This window comes from Patiria miniata, unplaced genomic scaffold, assembly GCF_015706575.1.
Source record: "Patiria miniata isolate m_02_andy unplaced genomic scaffold, ASM1570657v1 HiC_scaffold_5, whole genome shotgun sequence".
Classification (NCBI taxonomy): Eukaryota; Metazoa; Echinodermata; class Asteroidea; order Valvatida; family Asterinidae; genus Patiria; species Patiria miniata.
In genome coordinates this window covers 11,350,847-11,372,579 of record NW_024037072.1, presented here as the reverse complement: position 1 = coordinate 11,372,579, position 21,733 = coordinate 11,350,847, and the positions used below count along the sequence as shown (strand labels likewise).

Here is a 21,733-nt window from a genome sequence, read left to right as displayed (position 1 = left end):
CAAGGCACTTTACCATTATTCACTCTCTTCACACTTCCGCCATGGGCATGTAGAGCCTCGATCTGGTTTCTTTACACAATAAAAATAGCCGGTTCAGTGATTCCCGTGTCACTGAACCGGCTATTTTTATTGTGTAAAGTTGCCAGATCGAGGCTCTGTATGCCCAATGGCGGAGTGTGAAAATTGATTCGTCCTTCGGATGGGTCGCAAACCTGTAGGTCCCGTGTGTTGTGTAATGCACGTTAAAGAACCCAGTAACACTTATCGCTAAAGAGAAGGGGTTTGCCCCGGTGTTTCTGGCAGTGGCTGCAATATGCGCTGCAGCACCTTGTAAACCCTTATAAGGTGCAACATAGTGGGTCTAATATTTCTCATAAACTTTATTTACCTGTCTTTAATAATAGACTTAATTTTCAGCGCCTTCAGTACCTAATTGTTGGTACATGTACCGGAACATGTAGACCTATGAGCGCTATATAAGACTCTGGTGTTTAGCACAAAGCGCGTACGATTATCATATTCTAAATATGCGCAAATTTAAGATGTAGCGGGTTTGCGTGAGCGTCAGGCGTCATCGGCAATATGTTCAACCGTCTCTCCCTAATATGGTAATGTATTTTTTGTTTTGGTTTTTTTTTTCTAGGAGTGCGTATGTTGGATGGAGATGTAACAGATGCAGTAGAGGCAAGATCCTTAAGTCATCGCCCGGACCATGTAGATATCTACAGTGCCAGCTGGGGGCCTGACGATGACGGCAAGACAGTAGACGGGCCGGGCCCGTTGGCCAAAAAGGCATTCTGTGATGGGATCACTAAGGTAATTTTAGGCAGCACGCATGCTTTCATGATTTGGTCTTATGGTGCCGTGTACGTGCATGCGTGTTATTCATTTACCATAGAGGGTATTGGGTCATTTCATCAATTTGGGGTTCAATTTTTTTATGCCCCTTTTACATCTGATTATAAGATTTTGTAAATTCAGGACACATTCTCTAATGCCTTCTATCTCTAAGAGTGATTATGTATTCATAAATACCTAAGACAGTTTACGCATTCCTTTTGGTCGAGAGCCCGTCACCTGGCCGGTCTTAAACGGATGATAAAGACATGGCTAGCTGGTCTTAAACACTTTTCCAGAGTCACAATAAAATGTAGACTCCTAAAAATCCAGTGCCTCTTATCGTTTCATTGGTTGAACGTTCACAATCCTCACGTAGGCATGCGCAACACTACCAGGGAGTCAGAATTTTATAGTTCTAAATTCAAAACGCAACGCGCCAGGTGCGTTCTGCGCGACATCGCACAGAACATGATACGCGTGCGTCAATCTCCATAAAAGGGTTGTTTACATCTTACTCGCCAGCTGAACACTCCATTATTTTTGCAAGAGGGATGTTTCAAAAAGCATAAAGTGAATTTGTTAAACAAAATCGGGATGTTTTGAACGAATTATATGATTTTTTTTTACCGAAAAGGTATTTATGAATGGGAATAAATATGTGCTCCGTCGGTATTTATCACTCTGTTTAAGACCACTTAGAGTCTGGGTGCTGATAATTACCCTCGCCTCCGGCTCGGGTAATTATCAGCACCCAGACTCTAAGTGGTCTTAAACAGAGTGATAAAAACCTCCGGAGCACACATTTATTCCCTTATTAAAGCGAAGCACATGTACATATACCTGTCAAATGAATACAATGGACTGCAGATTGAGTTTTAAATGATATGGCCTTTACATGAGATCTTGAACAAAAAAACAAAAAGGGCAGGGAGGCAAAAGCAAATTTGGAAGAAGTAGTTTTGAGAAGACATTAGGGAAGTTTTCTGAAATTTAGGTGAATTCCTCAGAAAGTATTCAGTTAAAAAAAAAAAAAAACACAAAGGGAAACTGACTTGGTGCATCGTAATAATTGTAAAGTTGAACAAAGAAATTGACTTGAGCAGGGTTTGAATCTGCGACCTCCGGATTGCCGCGCCGGTGCTCTACTTACTGGGAACTGTGAATATAAGGCTGGATAGCTCAGTTGGTAGAGCACTGGAACGGTTATCCGGAGGTCGCAGGTTAAAAACCAACTCCAGTCAAGTTCTTTCTTCAACTTAAAAAAAAAATAAACAAAAAGGGTTATTTTTGTGAGGAGGTTGGAGTGGAGTGAGCTTAAATAAGTTAAGTTTCCATTTAGCCTTTTAATGCACATGTTCAGCGTACAGACTACTTGTTTCTCCAAGGGGGAAAAAGGACCAGGCGAAAATCACTGAGCAGATGTGCTGTTTGCTCTTCGCAGTGTTGTTTCCAATGAGGACAGTATTGCTTGCAAGATAATCGCACTGGCAACAAATGCAGGCGAGGATGAGCACAGTTTCCTGAATCATGAACTGCTGTGGGTTGATAATCTATTGATGGTCCTATCGCAGCTTGGACCGAGGAAATACAATCCTGGCAGGGTTACGTTAATTTTCCCCAAATGTATGCAAACTTCACGGTCATTATGGCACATGGAACAGTCCTATAGGATCTTGTGCTTGCTTTTCAGCATTCACGGCGTGTACTGCCAGTGTCAGATCCGGGATGTCGTGAAGGAGGGATACCGGTACATACACGGTAAATTAGGTGTTGGAGTAGAAAAGAGAGGGGGCGGGGAAGAGACTGGGGTGTTGATGTCACACATTCACGTGCCCTTTTACACGTTAATTGTTCTGGGCAGCAGTCCCATTTCTCAAAGGACCTGGCAAATTTTTCTCTTTGTAGACGTACCTTTTCTCTCTGCATTTTGCATATTTCCCATTCGTGTTTTGACAGTTGATACAAGTTTATCTTACACTACAGGGCTGGAAATACGCGGTAGCCCGCTAGCCAAGTGCTAGTCAAAACAGCGGCGGGCTAGTCAAACTATTCCTTAAGTAGCCCGGCTGGCGAGGCAAAAAATTATTGGGATCAAAGATGAAAGGACAGGAAGAAATAAATCATGAAATTTAGAAAGCAAACCTGTATTAATTTTATCAACTGTTTTAAAGGGTTACATTATTAGATCTGTTTATTAAAAACACTGGCAAGATTGCCTCAGAATGGATCAGAAATCAGTTGGAAATGGAAAAAAATGAATTTCACTTTGTTACGACCTATTTTCGTTTCAGGGTCGCCCTTATGGATCACGTCTGTTTTCACATCACATACTTGCGTGAGAACGAAAATTATAACAACGCGAAAATTTACCTGCGTACGTCCCATGGATTCTAGATTTACTCAGGCTCGTTTGGATCACGTTTTAATACAGTTTTATCATCGAACATTTTAAATGTATTTGTATTTTTTTTTAAATGTCCGTCCCAAAAGCCATTTGAGTCTCCTGTTCAAGTTTAGGGGCCATATCATAATGTCCGACGCCTCATAGGTCCGATGCCTCATAAGCCAAAAAATTCGGACTTATGAGGCGTCGGACCTATGAGGCATCGGACTTATAGTGGACCCTAAGTTTGATATAAGTTTTTACCCAATGACCGCCACAAAATTATTTCAAAAATTGTCATGCTTGATTGAACAAGTGATTGAGTTCCACGAGTCCACACGGAAGGTTCCGGAAGTGAGAGGTAGATTTTTGGTACGATATTTCTCTTTCCCGTCATGCGAAGTTTTAGTTTCCATAAAATGCCGAGGGTAATTTTCTGAAGAAATCAATATACCAAAACTAATTTCAAAAGCTCTGACTTTTACACGTTAATATTCCTTTTTGAGGGGCCCTGAAGGGCGCCACCAGGGGTCAACTTTCAGGATCTATACACGTTTCACATGTGCACATTGTTGTTTATGAGACATTCTATAAAAGGAAAAAAAAAATTTGGCTAGTGAAAATGTCTGCGGGCTAGTTAAGAGCCTGTTTCAGTAGCCCGGCTGGCTAGTGAACAAAAAAGTTAAGGTCGAACCCTGCACTATAACAGATACTTTACTGAAGGTCTTCCATTTCTGCTGTCTTAACACTCCCCCTCTCTTCCCTTCCGTAGAAAAAAAGAAAGGAGTTCTCTTTGCACTCATTTGAAAAAAACTATTACAATTGTCGGAGAGCAAATGTTGTCTCCCGTGGGAGAAATCCCTCATTTGCATTACTTAATTTTTATGACATTTTGTGTGAATTTTCTAAGGATGCTTGTCCAGATTGCAGTGTAGGTGTTTCATTTGCATACAAAAAGTCTATGGGGATTTGCACTGATTATTTTTGTTTACTGAATTTCATTTGAAAAACAAAAATGGACATTTTCTGGCATGCAAACTGTGGGTACTTCCAATATTACCACACACACACACAAAATCGGCCCAATTATTTTGGTAATCCCAGCTTCTCAACGATGGGATTTCACAGTATCACGACTGGATTTTATCCAATTTGCTGGCATTATAACAATCCTGTGCATTATAGGCTTTTTCCTAGTGGGGGGGGGGGGGTGATTTGTGTGGAGTTACTTAAAGGGACTGTCTGTATTACTGTGGAATTGTGGTGTCGAAATGAGGAATCTTAACCATGATGAAGAACTAGTGTACCATTGTGTGTGTTCTTTTGTTCTGATGGGGCCTACATGTACACGTACACTAGGGGAGCTCGTCATAATTAATTCTGTGGCTACCATTGTGGGACTGCTGTTCATGCATTTTAATGTTTGAAACGGATGCACCTCGCAAAACACAGCAACATTTAATGCAAATTTAATGCAGTATTAAACATGTTATGGATCATCAGCATATTAGAATTAACATTTTTATCATTCCCTTACACTATCTAGTTGTAACAGTTACTAGCAAGCACGCAATTGACATTTTGAGTCAGGTTTCGAAATGTAATATCGTACAAATTTGTACGATCGATGGTTAAAGGGTATTTGCCACATTTTCATCGTAATATTATGTTTTTAGTAATAGCGATGCATTTTAGAGTGTTTTCATAGAGATCATGTTGTAATACGGTATTTAATTATTCAAAGTCTGAAAGAATCAAATTTGCCAAAAAGCCAAACAAAACAATCAAATCATTTTTTGCAAGTGCCAACCATGACTTCAGAGGACAGTGAAATTGGAGCATTAACCAAGCCTTTCCGTTAAATGTTGCATTTTGTGCTTGCGAACACTCTTTAGGCCTTTTACAAAAAACATGACACACAGACAGACATCAGACACCGTATGATTTTTTAATAACTAGGATATAAGGATGAACTTTTAAACATTTAGAAATTTCCCGATGAACAGTGCATTAGCCTGAACATCTTTCGCGATGTCGCTTTTAACATGTTTAACGTGTTGACCGTGTGCATTACTCATATGTGTGTGTGGAAGATCAGAGGGTGAATTTAGAGACAAAAACCTGCTTAAACGAAATGAACAATCACAAAAAAATGATCAGCTGTCAAAAGCAAAGTTTCAAATTCTTTCCCTAATAGCTTGCGGGTACAATGCAAAATTTGACCGAGCATGTCCATCATTGTTCAGACAGATTTAGTGAATGGCCTGAGAATGTTCAATGTCCACTCAGATTTCGCTCTCTGAACATGCTGAAGATGTAATAATTTGGGAGGCTAATCATCCTTACTCGCAGCTGGTATGCTGAATTGCGAAGGACGCGGCTACGACGTGGTCGGGCCACTGGCACGTAAAGGTGCCTATGGCTGCCGGCCACATCAACCCATATATGACCACGGAGCACAGCCTGAGATCGAAAGTGTTTGATTTTCCCTGAGGGAGGAAAACCGGAGGGCCCAGAGAAAAACCCTTGTGGCACAGGAGAGAACCAACGTACAACTCTACTCACATGTGATCCGTGGCCAGGATTCGAACCGTGGTCACTTTGGTGAGAGGCGAGCGCTTAAAGCACAAGCCACCCATGCCACCTTGAGTTGTCACTTTGTACAAACACAAAAGGACATGCGTGCCAGGATTCTAGCAAACATTGGTGTTCTCGTATCCATGATTTTTACATTCTCATTTTGTTGATTTGTCATCTTTGCCAGGGTCGTGGTGGGCTAGGTTCTATCTTTGTCTGGGCCTCGGGTAACGGCGGCCGGTCTAAAGACAGCTGCAACTGTGACGGTTACACCAACTCCATCTACACCATCTCAGTCAGCAGTGTGTCAGAGAGGGGCAACATTCCCTGGTACTCGGAGCCCTGTGCCTCCACTATAGCCACCACCTACAGCAGCGGCAGTACCGGTGAACAAGAAGTTGTAAGTAGAGGCTCACGTGGAATTGCAAATTGAACCCAAGCAATTCAGATGCGGGTTCACGTTCTGAGACGGTTTTTTTTTTATCTGCGCAAGTCCCGGGCCCAGCTTTTGTGGGGAAGAAAATAGTGCAAAAGCTAGTTTCCTTACTAAAAAGAGTCGGCCAATCATGAACAGTATACTAGTAATTCACAATATGGAAAAGCTGTCTTTGCATAGCAAATCTTGCTATACCAGAAGTGTATCGTGCAAAAACAGTTGACATCCATAATATGGTATACATCTATAATGCCGTACGGTGTTCATTTTGCACTCAGCAACAAGATATCTGCTTTTACAATGCAATGATGATGGTTTTAATCGTCTAGGCTGCCACATCCATTTGGTGTTTTTTTTTCAGTGTGGTTCATCACATAAACAATGAAAGACAGGTGATGATTATTGAACAGTTAAAGTTTGTAAGTGGATTCTTTGGGGCAATGCTTTGCAGTGCGCTTTTGAATTTGTACATGTACATATTGTATTTGTGTGCAAAGTTAAGTTTTGCCGGTCATGCCACAGACAAAACTGTCTTGTTGGTGCACCATAAAGTGACATTATACATACATTTTTCCCTCAATGTTCTAGAGTTAGATATTTCTACTGTTTCTACTGATGATTTGAAATTAATGTTGTGCAAACCCGACCTGAAACCAACTTCGGGTCGGGTTGGGTCGGGTCGGTTTGTCCATCATTTTAGTCGGGTCGGGTGGGTTTCGGTTTTGCGTTTGCGATTATTGGGTCGGGTCGGGTCGGTTAAGCCATTTTGGAAAAATGAACCACAACAGAATGGAAAATCACACTATTTAGTGCAGAGTCACTGCGCGTGGTGCGGTTAAAAATGGTTTGCGGTCTGTCTCGATCGGTCTATAATATGTAGGCCCACCAGTAGGTCACGTTGTGAGTGCCGCACTGCATGATTCAGTTACGCGAAGCGGGTTAGTTCAGGTGCAAAAAGCGGACACATTTGCCAAAGCCAAATATTCGGGGGTTTTCGGGTGGGTTCGGTTTCAGGTGACTCGGTTTTCTTTGAATTGTTGTCTGGTCGGGTCGGTTTGAGGTAGTCCAGTTCGGTTTTGGTTCGGATTCAGTTTATAAAATTAATGTCTCGGGTCGGTTCAGCCTCGTCAACCCGACCTGATACACATCACTATTTGAAATGTAGTGAATGTAGTGAATTCCACACTTGAGTCATGCAGGGAGTGTCGCTTGTTCACCTAATATCAGGCCATATTTAGGTGTCTATGAGAGTATCATTGTTAGTAATGTTGTTGACCGTTTTGATTGCAGATAACGACTGATCTGAATCTGGGCTGCACTGACAAACACAGTGGTACCTCCGCCTCTGCCCCACTAGCTGCGGGCATGTGTGCCTTGGCACTCCAAGCAAAGTAAGACAGGTTTTCATGACTGTTAGGGGTATTCGGGTTTATGCAACTTTATATTAGCACACTTGGTACTTTCTGAGTGTTTGTGCCAAATACATGTAATATCAAGCTTGCGTTCTATTGGTTTTTCCTCTTCACCAATGCAATGATATAAACAATGTTTACTCATTGCCGTCCGAGAGCTTGTGCTATGCAAGCTTGTTGATGTGAATAGAACCCCACAACCTCTTGCTTACTAGTGCCGATGTCTTACCACCCAGCCACTAAGCTTGCCGGGGTTGGGCTGCCCAGCTCAACATTGATTTAACATTTGGTAATGCAATTAGTGCCTTGTAAAAAAGGCCTAACATACCACCAAAGGAAGAAAAAATATTCAGTCAAATTTTATGCAGTAGTGTTGACGTTGCGTTCCCCCTGCTGTTCAGCAAATTTGAATTTCATTAATATTTTTCCAACTAGTATGTTTTATTCCAAGCAAAAACCTCCTTTTTTGGGTTTTTTTTTGACAAACTTCTGGGAAAAAAAAGGTTTTTGTTTTGGGCACAAACAGATCCGGTTTGCCCAAACAAACCAGCTTACCCCATGCCAACAGGAACTATTGTCTGGCAGCCAATAAGTCAAAATAACTAAACATGGGCTGATTTTTTCTTCCATTGTCTCGTTGAAAAGAGAATAACTGTTATACCGTACCGGTATTTCCTGAATTATAGCAATTTAGAAAAGGAATCTATTTTTCGGGATGAAACGCGAAAAAAGCATTGGGACTGCATATTTAAATAAATGCGCTTTTGTCATGTTATTTTTCTCATTTAGTAAACAGTTTGTGTCCATTTACATTGACCAGCTGTTTTCACAACAATAGACGAAAGCTGTGCGGTGGAGGGATTACTTTTTCTAAACATCCTGGATAACATGTATATTCCATTTTATTGCATCCTGTTTCATCAACACGCCTACAGTCACGCGTCTTCACGGTTTCCAAACCACAGTGCATATTTGCACCATCGAGTGCCGTTTGAGCATACTGCGACATGTTGTATTGCCTCTGGCAATGTGGACAAAGAATTTTATTGAATTAAAAACAGAAGAGAAAAATGTGCATCCATGGGGACACTGCATTATGAATGCAGAATTCATTATGTATTGCAATGCAGTACTTAAATTATGTACTTAAACTGAGGATGTTAAATATGGCAGTGTACATTGTACACGCACATTGGCTTGTGTATCATATGGCTCTATGACTTTTCTGGCTGAATTTGTCACTTGGGAATATTAAATGTTCAATATTTTAAAGTGTGTTCAATTTCACATGTTAATTCACTGACTTGAATTAATAATTTGCAATATTGCAAGGCATTTATTACTGCATGATGTTGTATACGTAACATTTCTAATCAAAACTTTAGTGGATTTGAATTACTATTGTAATATTCATATCAAATCCAACTTTTTCTTTCAATATTTTGGACCATACATGTACATGTGCAAGGCGGTCTTTTGTGTTGCACTGTTGATACAAACTGCATCTAGCATGTTTAGGATATTACATGTACTTTTTTAAAATGTAAGTTGACAAAGAAGCCATTACAGTCCATATTTAAAGATCTTTATACAAAAAATGTATATTTGAAAAACATAAATGGCCAGTCTCCTGATGATGACTAGAGCAGCCTAGTCAAAACATTGAGACCAAAGACAAGTTCTTTTAGAACTATTAAAACCCTTCTAAGAAAACAGGCATTCTGAGCCATGTTATTACTTGGGTCAATATTGTCGCAGAATTCAAGCTAATGACCCCTGAATTTATACACATAGCACTCTACTCATGGAACTAGCCATATTCATGGTGATGGTCTCGCAGGTTGTCATTTTGCTGTTCCTTGAGCTACACGAATGACCACACAACATGAACTTACATGTAAGAGTGTCATGGTGTCTTAGAGTGCTCTGAGAATTAAGATATAGGCATTTATTGAGAGGCCTCAATAAAAATGTATTGGCTAGCCGTGATAAAGTAACAGTACAGCACTCTATGGTCCAAGGTTCAGATTCTGATTTTGTTAGTTCGCTTTATTAAATTAAAACTTTTACTGCAACAACCTAAAGTGTTGCCAGCTCCCCTCACTGGTTTGTTTGACCATTTTTTTTTTTTAAAGTATACAGAGCACTGGTATGGCATTCTGAAGGCAGTAGTCTCTGCTCGGCTACGAATCAATCCTCTTAGACTTCCATCTGTTATGTTATTTTCCTTGTTGTTTTGCAATGCCTAGTCCGCATCTGACGTGGAGAGATCTACAGCACATCATTGTCCTAACGTCCAGATCCGAACACCTGAATGCACCAGACTGGATGACCAACGGCGTCGGTCGTAAAGGTACGGGTCAAAATGTATTTATATTTTGGTCTTATATGAATGGTTAGCTGGCTAAGATTATGCATCTTTGCATGACAAAAGGGATGTTACCGGTACAAATGTGGAATATGTTGCTTTCTCTGAGCATGTGTGTATTTCATCAGTCTTTTCACACATTGCAAAAGAATCATTTGCTGAAAGCAGATTTCCTCGTTTTTTTCTTTTTTTACTTCTCATGAATGCCATTACAAATTGAAAACACTGTACAAAGTCTTGCTTGTTTGAAATTTCCTCGTTTTTTCTAAATTTCCAATTGCGTGCCTTACTACACCATCCAATTTTGTAAAAAATAAAAAAAGGTCACATGATCTATAAATACTAGTTTTACTTCTAGAAGTGTTTGATGCTTTGTCTACTCAACTACATGTATTTTTCGTGCCACGAAACCCAATGTTCTTAGGTAGTTTCTAAGACATTCAGGATAATATGTAAATTATAAGAACAGAGAATGAAATGCAAATCACAATACTTAAAATGCGTAGTAATTACCCAAATGGGCATTTAGAATTAGCCAATCCGTATCAGATGTAAGAACAGGATAGTTTCTACAGTCAGAGATACAATGTCAAATGTATTAGCGTATCTTGTATTTTGTCATCTCACAGTGAGCCATTCCTATGGTTACGGATTGATGGATGCTGACGCCATGGTAACCAGGGCCAAGATATGGAATCGCGTGCCGGAGCAGCATATATGCACTGAGAATGCCCTGCCTGTACCAAGGTAAGTACATGTAATATGTCACGATAGCAACAATCCAGTGGCAGTTTGTTTTGGCTTTACTTCAAAATTACTGGCTCTACATGACTATCTGAAACATTGAAATGTAGATGCAACTTTGTGTGGTTTCTGGGCAACTGTGTGTGCTGCAATGTAGCGTTCTGGTCTGGCAATCCAACAGTAAGTATTAACTAATTTTGATCAGGTGACTTTCGGTTAGGTGACCATAGTAGCTTGGTCATATTCGTCTCAACCACTATGCCCAAATCGGGAACTGTCCGCTGCTGCAGTGGTGTAGCAAGGTCATTTTTATTAGGGAGGGGGGGGGGGTAGACCTGTTGAAAAGACAGGGTTTGTTCACCATAGACATCATCTTCCTATGTAGGGACTGTTCAAACTGGACAATCATGGGTGCTATAGAACAATAGGTCAACACTATTACTGACGTTTGCGCAAAATTCCAAAAATGGCACTCGTTAAAAAATATTGAGGGGGTTGGGGTTAACTGCTGGTGAAAAAGGGTACTTGTTTACAAAAGTTTGTGGTGGGGAGTAACAGGCAGAATGGTTTGGGGTGCTACAATGAGTAACAGGCAGGGCGGTTTGGGGCAGTACAGGGAGTAACAGGCAGGGCGGTTTGGGGCGGTACAGGGAGTAACAGGCAAGGCAGTTTGGGGCGGTTCAGGGAGTAGCAAGCAGGGTCGTTTGGGGCGGTACAGGAAGTAACAGGCAGGGTAGTTTGGGTCGATACAGGAAGTAACAGGCAGGGTGGTTTGCGTCATTACTGGGAGTAACAGGCAGGGTAGTTTGGGTCGATACAGGAAGTAACAGGCAGGGTGGTTTGCGTCATTACTGGGAGTAACAGGCAGGGTAGTTTGGGGTACAGGGAGTAACAGGCAGGGTAGTTTGGGGCGGTACGGGGAGTAACAGGCAGGGTGGTTTGGGGCAGTACAGGTGGTAACAGGCAGGGTGGTTTGGGGCAGTTCAGGTGGTAACAGGCAGGGTGGTTCGGGGCGATACAGGGTCTAATTGGTTAAACTGTTTACTTGAAATGTTGACTTTTTTTCTATTCTCTCAGGGACATCCCGGCCAGTGGCAAGCTGATCATCCACTTCAACACCACGGGCTGCCACGGAACATCCAGCTATGTCCAGCATCTAGAGCACGTCCACGCCCGCATCACACTAACCTTCGGCAAACGGGGGGCCCTGACTATCAAACTGACCTCTCCGTTGGGTACAGAGGCCACCCTGCTGCCCCCCAGACAAAGGGATTCCTCCAGGGATGGGTTCACGGACTGGGACTTCATGAGCATCCATTCCTGGGGGGAGAAGCCTGAGGGGATCTGGACTTTGGTCATACAGAACACTGGGGGGTTCTCGTACACTGGTAAGTGATGTTGGTTAGGTAGATGAGGGGGCAGGACCAGTGTTGTGGTCCTGCTTCGCCATTTGTGTCTTTGCCAACTATGGACTCATCAGGAACAACATGTAGCTCACAGGAGCTCCATTATATGAGACTTGCCACTTAACCACAAAAACCTTTAAAATTGCGGGTTTGTGAGATTCTTGCTCTGTCCTGTTAATGTAACTTCCTAAAGGCCAGTTGATCCTCGGTGTGAATGCGAACCCGAATGCGAAGTCGTGTCGTCACTGCAAGAATCTGCCTGCAAAATCTCCAAAGCTGAATACATTTCAACTCCTGGCAAATTTCGCAGCAAAACGATTCTTGATGTTATATTCGCTTTGCATTCGCATTTGCGTGAAGTGTAAATGGGCCTTAAAGGGAATGTATAACATTTGCTTTTGCTGCAATTTTCAGATTTAATGGATTTGGAGGATTAGTATGTTATAGAAAATATTGTTAAACTGACTTGTTTCATGTTTTGGGCTTGTAGATGCTGGAGAAACCAAGAAAACCAATCATGTTCTTGTAATCTGGTTCCCTGACCCCACTTAAGATGAAACGGAGCAATTTATTGATTTTGGGGAATTGCAAGGTCAGAGAATCAGTTCAGCAGGCTTGTACCACCTCCCAGGTGTGTAATTAATTGCAAAGAAAATGCGGAATAACTAAATATGAAAATTTACGACCACTTTTTGAAAAAGCCTACTTTCTCCGATGCTGGTTGGCTGACCAGCGTTGGCAAAATACAAGTTTTCTTGAAAATGTCAGCACACCAGGGCCCATGATTTAACAGGATGCTTGAGACTGTCATTCCCTAACAATCCAGTAAGGTATTTCATGATACTAGATCATTTCCTTTTTTGATGTTTGCAAATGTTGTATCTTCCCTTTAAGAATTTCCGGCAGGGTAATGCCAAACAAAGACCAACTTGTTGCTTACCATGCTTACCATAATTCCATTTGTGTGCGCACGCCACAAGAACCCCACATATAGCCTTCCGCAAGAACATGTTCATGCGCTTACACTGTACGTTGCAGTGTCCATGCTAATTAATTTCATCCGGTTGTGCACAGCGGCAGTGGCATTTGAAGTCTTGAAAAATCAGTATCTCTTTCGATGAGGTGAAGAGGTATTGTGCTGAGAGTTCATAGTTGACAAAAGGCTATTATCTGATGACCTTACAGATTTCTGATGACCTTACAGATCTTTTGCACCAATTTGAAGATTGGTTTTGCATCACAAAGTTTTTTAGCGCTGATGTAAGCATGCTCTTCAATATTGGGTTTTTCTGTTCACCGACGTTTTTTTATTTTTCATAAACACTGTATAATCAGTGTTATCCCGAGTGATTGTGTACAACACTGAGTATACAGTGTGTATAAAATAAATACGTCAATGAAAGGCTAAACCCAATATTGAATTTTACATCTACCCAACGCAAATTCCATCTTTTGAAAAGCATGTTCTTAGTCAAGTTAAACAGCTTTTCCTTTAATACATGTACATTCTTCCTCATTTTTGCTCAGAGCTTTAGTTTTCATTTCTAGGGCATGGGACCAATTTCCAAACGCATCCCCATTTTACCAAAGTTTGCTTTCAGCTCCCTACCTCTTGCGATATTTTGATCTCTTTTGCAAGGTTTGAAAATGTTTTTCCAAGTGCCAGAAAAAAAAATATGAATCTAAAGTAGCTTTCTTGAAACAATTTTTGGTTTTTTTGGTTTTCATTCCTTGTGCTGAGCATTTTGATTTTCCGTTTGCATGATCGGAGGTTTCATGCAAGAAAATTAAACTTTCAGGAAGGATTTATGTTTTCTTAGAAGTCTCCCAAAACAGTGCAACAACGTCAAATCTTTTTTGCAAATTTTGCTTCATGTTCCTGCACAATTGCTTCAACTGCTAAAAAAGAAGAAGATTGGACATTGTTGTACTGAAATAAAGGCATGGAGTGCATGCTTGCTTGGTACGGACTTGTGTATAATTTCCTTCTTGCCTAGGTTCTGTCGTTAACTGCTCTCTTGTTCTATACGGCACTGAGCATGATCCGCTGGCCCCCCGCCATGGCCCCTCTCACTGCTCCTCTGACTACCACCTGTCTGTGCACGGTACCCCACAACTAGGGCTGTACGGGAATTGTGTGCGCTCGGACTGTGTGTCCAGCTCTTGCAGGACTTGCCCCCAGGCCCAATCCGCTGCGCACCAAGGCTTGTACAGCCCAGAGGCCCGTGTTGTCGAGACGCTGCTAAGCCTGTTGCTTACCACCGCTCTCCTTTGCCGCTAGGTACGCTCAAGCACTGGGCACTGGTGATGTACGGCACGGAGGTGCATCCCCTGGAGGACCACGTGGGCCCCAACAACTGCCCCATGGGGGAGTACCTGGTCACCGCAGTCCATACTGACAACACCACCGAGAACAACACCAGTATCGTACACACCTGCCTGCCCTGCCATCACACCTGCGAGACCTGCTTCGGGCCTGGTGACGAGCAGTGCCTGACTTGCCCGTACAGCTACATCAAGCGGGACGTGTACTGTATAACCGTGCAGCCGTATGACGGGAAGATCTTGCTCAGCATGGTGTTCATGTGTGCGATCCTCCTCGGGCTGTTCCTCCTGTTCTTCCTGATCCTGCAAGCGCACAGCCAGGGATTCTGCCGCAGCTGGACAAGTACCGGCATGTCCAAAGAGAACGGCTGTGATTACGAATACCAGGAACTAACAAAGGCCTTTGACGACTCTGGTGATGAGGCTGAGGCCGATGGAAATGTTTTATACACTGAGAAACCTATACCCCCTAACTCCTACATTTGAAGCATCATAATGTTATCTTAACTGCGGTGTGTACTTAGAAATACAATGTAAGTTGTGTGATTTAAAAGAAAATTAAATATATCGTATATTTAGCCTTTGGAAATTGGGTCAATATTGTGTTTATACTAGATAGTTGTTGATCATTTATGGGCACTTTTGGTGTGACTACTTACACTGCTTTTAGTGCTTTTTGCCAATCAGTTATGTTTTCTACCGTCCTTGTATTTAGTTGTAATGTAACTCTAGATCAAATAATTTGACACTGAATGAAGAAAAGTCTGTCTTTTGATTGATTGTGGTGCATGTCTGTGTCATGTATGCGTAGCGGATCGCAAGTTGCGTATGACGTCACATGACCACATACGCGTAAAGTTATGACCCATCCAGTGCGCTAATCGTATCCGTTCGCGTGCAGAACCTCTCTATTGCATGAAAGTCCTGTTGAGGTACACAAATTGTCGACTCGACCAAAATTGTGAAGGGGTTCGTTCCCCGGTTGTAGTCGGACCATCACAAGTCAATCAAAAGTCAATCAAAAGTCAAATCTCAAGTAGAACAAACAATGACACAGGAATTACTCTGTCATATAGGTAATTTGTCGTACTGGATGACGTGTGATTAGCCTGTGATGTCTTGCGATTGACATAGTCAAAATTTTGACCCCCAAAATTTGTTCTCACAATAGCACAGAAATGGCCAATTTTCAAAGGATGGTTGTGTGGACGTTTATGTATCCTACTTTTAAATGCTCTTTCCAATTAATATTATTTCATTTAAAATGCGTTTTGTAGCCCAATAGAGCGCTTTCCAGGATGCAGTGTCCCTTTACTTTATATTTATGTCCATATTATTATTTTGTAATTGGTTAACATGTAAATTTCTTAGTCTAGTGTTTTGGGTTTAATTTTGATCAAATGGGGCTACCACTAACACGTAAGTCTTCCCAAAAGGCAGGAGAAAATATTTGGTTCGTTTGTTTAGCAATGCGATCCTTTCACAGCGGTACTCGGACAACAAATGTGGTATCACATGCAGCATTTGTGTACCGCCTAACCAAATAATTTCACCCATATTCACAAAAACCTATAGGTCTCTCTCAAAGATGGCCATCTCTGTAGGAGAAGCGCTTGTTGCTCGAAATGTGTTCGAAATGCGACGCTGCCGATGCGCGTTATGCAAGTTGACGCCCAAAATGCTGATGCACGTGGCTGGTCTGTAGGAAATGATGTCATTTGAGAGCGACCTACATGTACCCCCGGTATACTGGTACATTGTACATTGTAAACGTACTTGTGAGAGTTAGCCCCATTCGGTAACACTATAGCTTTTTTAAGAGGCACGCTTTTTTAGAATCTACATGTACTTCCTATTCTTACACAGAATCCTTTGCCAGATGTACACACACATTGTATCTGAAAATTTAATATGTACACGACATGATGCTGTTTCCCACTAATGCACATCTTGCACAAGTTCTTGGACAATTATTGATAATAAGGTGTGTTTAACCTGAATTGTCATATACAGGGTGCCCCCCCCCAAAAAAAATGGAACAGCATACTTCCACTACCTTGAGACTCAAACTACCTGTACCAATGGATGGAGAATCCTTTTAGAAGAATTATGATACCAAGATCTCCCGATTCAGTCCAGTAGTTTTTTGCTGCAGAGCTATTTTGTGAAGCACACATCTTTCATGTGGGTATTATTATGTAACAATTAACCCCTCTATCCATTTGAGGAAATCATCGAGACAATGACTCCCAAGTTTTTTTTACCAAAATAGGCTCTAGAACAAAAATACTGGACCGAATCGGATGATCTTAGTATCATTTCTCTTTTAACAGAATTCCCCATGCATTGGTATAGGCTGTTTGAATTTCAGGGTAGCGTTTCGTTTTTGGGGGAGCCACCCTGTATAGATAAATCTGGGCACATGATTAGGCCCCCTTCAATGGAGAAACCATTGTGCATGCTATTGTACAAAGCAACTGCCCTGTGATGGATTATCTGAACAATAGCTAGCACAATGCTTTCGCCATTGAAGGGGGCCTTCGTGATAGCGCGGGCAGATTGTTCAGTAGATCTAAGATTTAATTACATGACGTTGTGTTTATAGTGTCCATCGTATCTTAGAATGTAAACCAGTTGTGTTGGATTGCTGGATGCTGAAATTATACAATGTAGCTCTTCCTCCGGTGATGACGCGAATAGAATATTTAAGTTTGAAATGTACCAAATGTCACTCAGAGTTGAATGGGAACAACCTGTGTACATGTGTGTTGTACTCAAATCAGTATTTTTGTAAATAAGACTGTTAACCGCAGTGTGCCTTTTGATAAAAAAAAATGGAATCATATATACATGGAATAGTATTTTTATTATAGCCTAAGTAACAAATGGTACATGTAGTTGGTAAGCTTGGGGTTTGTGATGAAAATTGTTGCTTTTTATTATTAGGTGGATTTGTGTCTTTATACCGGTATATGTACATGTACGTGCATGCAAAAGAGACTATGTTAAAAAAAAAACACATTAATGCGGAACAAAAACAAGTTTAGCCCAACCTGGCAATTTGTTTCATGGCGGGGGAAAAAAATAGAAATGACTTTTTTGATCAGATAGTGAATGCTAGGGTTGGGCCAACATGTAGTTGTACATGTACCGGTATGTTTATGTATTTTTTTGTTTTGTTTAAGTATTTAATTATATGTTTGGTTTTCACTTAGTTTCAATTGATATGCTTGCATTGCACTGCCTGGATGTCTGTTCTTGTTCATTACATGTCTTCTGTGCATCCACAAACCGGTCAGCAAGGTTGTCTACTTGTTTGTTGCTCGCCTCCCTAACCCATCGTGGTTGGTCAAATGTACTTGTTGCACAAGCCCACTACTTAGCTGCAGCAAACTGCATACAAGTATGCTAAATTCGGTGACAGATGGCCTGTTCCATTCCATGAGGCTTCGCCTCAAGGAATGGAACATTCATGAAAGTATTCTTACCACTGCACTCACACAAACATTCATTTTTTGTATATTGCACAACGCCTGAATACATCTTGTAAATCGCCGTCATCTGACTGGTGGGTTGCTGATCACATGTCATTGAATTATTGTCCGAACCCACGGCCCGGCCGCACCGCAAAATGAGAAGTTCTATTCCATGGTAAATAGAAGTTCCATTGCACAGTCACATGATTGGTGGCTCTGACCAATCAGATGCCGAGAATTTATTCAAGTGTTGTACAAAACAAATATTCACATTCACACAATGGAAAGAATTTTATTCGGTGACAGATGGAATATTCCATTCCATGATTCCACTCGGTTTCGCCTCATGGAATGGAACATTCCATCTGTCACCTTATGAAATTATTCTTACCATTGCACTCACAAACATTCATTATTTGTATACTATTCCACCTCTCATCCCATGTACTTTCATGTGGTTTGACTATTTTTATCATAAAGAGTTCTTTGCATTGTATAGACCAATCTTAGGTTGCTCACTTTCTTTTTAATACTGGGTTGGCTTTCCTCCATTACTGGAACGCTCCAAAGCTCGCTACAGTATTTCACACAATTCACTCTTCTTTAGCGATGTTCAGAGCTGCTGTGCATACAAAACGCACATGTGATGGGCATTCAGGTGTGGAAGGAATGACAGATGGAATATTCCATTCCATGATTCCACTCGGTTTCGCCTCATGGAATGGAACATTCCATCTGTCACCTTATGAAATTATTCTTACCATTGCACTCAAAAACATTCATTATTTGTATACTATTCCACCTCTCTTCCCTTGTACTTGCATGTGGTTTGACTATTTTTTATCCTAGAGAGTTCTTTGCATTGTATAGACCAATCTTAGGTTGCTCACTTTTTCTTCAATACTGGGTTGGCTTTCCTCCATTACTGGAACGCTCCAAAGTTCGCTACAGTATTTCACACTATTCACTCTTCTTTAGCGATGTTCAGAGCTACTGTGCATACAAAACGCACATGTAATGGGCATTCAGGTGTGGAAGCATCCCAGTAAAGGCTTGGATTGGTATATACTCGTATGTACATTGCACTCTTTATGTAATAAGAGAACTTACATGCAAATGTATTAAAGGGATTCATTGGCATTGTTAAAATCAATTTTGATCTCGGCATTTAAAAACTCTCTCTCCTTCCCTCAGTTGCCTTGGCAAGTACACATTGATGTATTTGCATTTTAACTGCTTCAAAATACCTCAGAAAAAAAAACTTAACTTGCACAGTTTGTGTGTACCCAAGTTAAAACAAAGCATTGTACACGATCAAATTTAGAAATGCATTATTACTTTAGAATTTTTGTGCAGTGCATAAAACATAAACTGTTTTTTTATACTGAATATGACAATGGGTGTTACACTTAACAAGCGCTGTTACAAAAGAATCACAAAAATGTAGTTTTTTTAGTCCATAATGGAATCACTATGTAGAATTTAGCTAATTCAGTGCATTCCGCTGAACCGAGTTATTGTACATGTAATCTGAAAGATGCTTTAGATATTGTAGATTTGAAATAAAGAGCTTATTTTAATGATAATAAAACTGCTTTTAAAGCCAAAAAAAATCCTTGATTTATTGTTTGTTTTTCTGTCATTGAAGTTGAACAAGTCAATTTGGTGAAGTAATTAATTTCGAACAATAATGGCTCCATACCCTTTTCGTCTTCCCTCTCCATTTTTTTGTCTTTTTCAACAAATTGTCTATTTTATATCTGCACGGTAAAGCTTTTATCAAGAGTATGCAAAAGCTATAAAAACTTCTCTCATTTACATGCAGTCATAATTATACAGTGTGAGTAAAAATAAAAACTGCAATAATGCAAAGGAGAGATTTTTTTTTTCAATACCAAGTTGAAGTTTTGAACTTTTGAAACCGTGTAAGAATGACAAAGTGAAGTTAATCACATTTACCACTTGATTGTTTGTGAACCTTTTTACTGCGGTACCCGATTCACGTTTTTGTCCACGTGGCATCTAAAAATTGCATAAGAACACAGAACGTGTCCCCAGTGATGTGCTTTCCATGAGGTCTAGAACTGAGACATGCATTGCCTTGCAGGGTTGCCAAGTAGAGGGCAGAGCTGCAATTGTGTGAACAATGAAGGACACAGTAACTACAGTATAGCCCAGAGAAACGTTGCATAAACATTAAGAAGTGAAACAGAAAAATAGAGCATGAGCTAAGGTTCAGTCAGTTTTAAATCTGTGTTGTCTATGATGTCTTTTTTGTACCGTTTTTGCTCTTATGCAAAATTCTGATGCCTCGTGGACAAAAGCGTAAATTGGGTACTGCAGCAAAAAGGTTCACAAAAGACAAACTTCATTTTTTCCACACAAGGTTTATGTACTAACGAATTTGTCATTATTATGTTTTCCCCTTCACAGACGTATAAACACTGTATACTCGGTGTGTTACCTCCCGAGTGAAAGTTGGAAAAAAATCACTCGGGTGGGACTATTTTCCCAACTTTCACTCCGGAGGTAACACACCGAGCATACAGTGTTTATACATCGGTGAAGGGTAAAAACATAATATTGACATCAATATTGAATAGTTAATTGCGGCACCTGCTGCTACATGTACAGATTTGAATATGTCATTCTTACAAGGTGTAAAAAGTTCAAAACTTCAACTTAGTTTTGAAAAAAGATGGCTCCTTTGCATTAGGCCCAAAAAAATAATACTCGGTCTCTGGTCAGCGCGCGTCGATTTTAATCATGCGCGTCAACTTTTTTTTCTTCAAATTAACACGGAAGCTACAACAGCGCCCTCTATTGCCGCGCCTCCTCAAATTTTTGTACCAAGGAGCACCAAGGAATGGGAAAATTGCACCAAGGCAAATGATAAAGGGCACCAAGGCAAACTATGGAGGACACCAATGTATAATGAGGACACAAAAAAGCAAAATAGTACCCACCTTGTCTGTACAATACAAGCTTGAAAAAAAAAAAAAAGCCACAAAAAAAAAAAAAACCTGCGTCGCCGCATCAATCCTGGAACTTCGGTCTGACCAGAGACCGACTATTTTTTTGTGTGTGGCCTAAATGCAGTTGTTTCGACTCGCCCTGTACATTAGCATGTGCCGAGAGCTCATCCTTTCCAGACCAACTGCATGACAAACATTCCCCAAGCAATCTCGATTTTTGAAATAAAAGGCCAAGTATTACACTCTTGTCAGAGTGTGGACATAACAAATACTTGATGTACCAGTAGTGCTGTCACATGGTTTGTGTATTAGTCTTGGTATCCCCAAGAAGCATACCCAAATTCTTGTAAGAAGGGTCAAGGTAACAGATTTCTCAGGCTGATAACAGAATAGTTTTGCACCATTCTGTGCATCTATTAACTTGCATTACAGTTACCGGTACATGATCTACATGTAGTTTCTTGATTTGTGTCTGCATAACACATGTACAATGTTCCTGAAATTTCACAACAAAACAGCAGGACGTTTCTGTTCAAAATTCCAGATGGCTTTTACACCGGTTTTCAGAATTTAAGAATAGCATGTAAAAGTGTAGTTTTATCTGTTAAAATTCATATTAGCAGCTAAGCAAAGTTCCCCAGTGCTACGGATATCTTCTTATACATGTGAGTGCAGTAGGGATAGCGTGCGCATCTTAGAAAAGCGCGATATGGATCGTGATTTACGGGATACTACCGCACTGTTGGTAGATTGACCAATCAGGATCGAGATTCAAGTTTGCTTAAAGATAA

At 40.8% G+C, this 21,733-nt stretch overlaps 1 protein-coding gene across 1 annotated transcript in view; it reads left to right on the top strand.

The window, feature by feature from the left end:
• LOC119741748 (furin-like) overlaps positions 1-19,580 on the top strand; it is a 48,851-nt gene extending 29,271 nt beyond the window's left edge. The window contains 8 exon segments of the mRNA XM_038217630.1: positions 644-816; positions 5,988-6,200; positions 7,527-7,627; positions 9,898-10,001; positions 10,646-10,763; positions 11,838-12,148; positions 14,448-18,625; positions 18,997-19,580. Coding sequence (XP_038073558.1) covers positions 644-816; positions 5,988-6,200; positions 7,527-7,627; positions 9,898-10,001; positions 10,646-10,763; positions 11,838-12,148; positions 14,448-14,977 — 1,550 coding nt within the window. The 3' untranslated portion in view covers positions 14,978-18,625; positions 18,997-19,580.
• Positions 19,581-21,733: the final 2,153 nt, after the last annotated feature.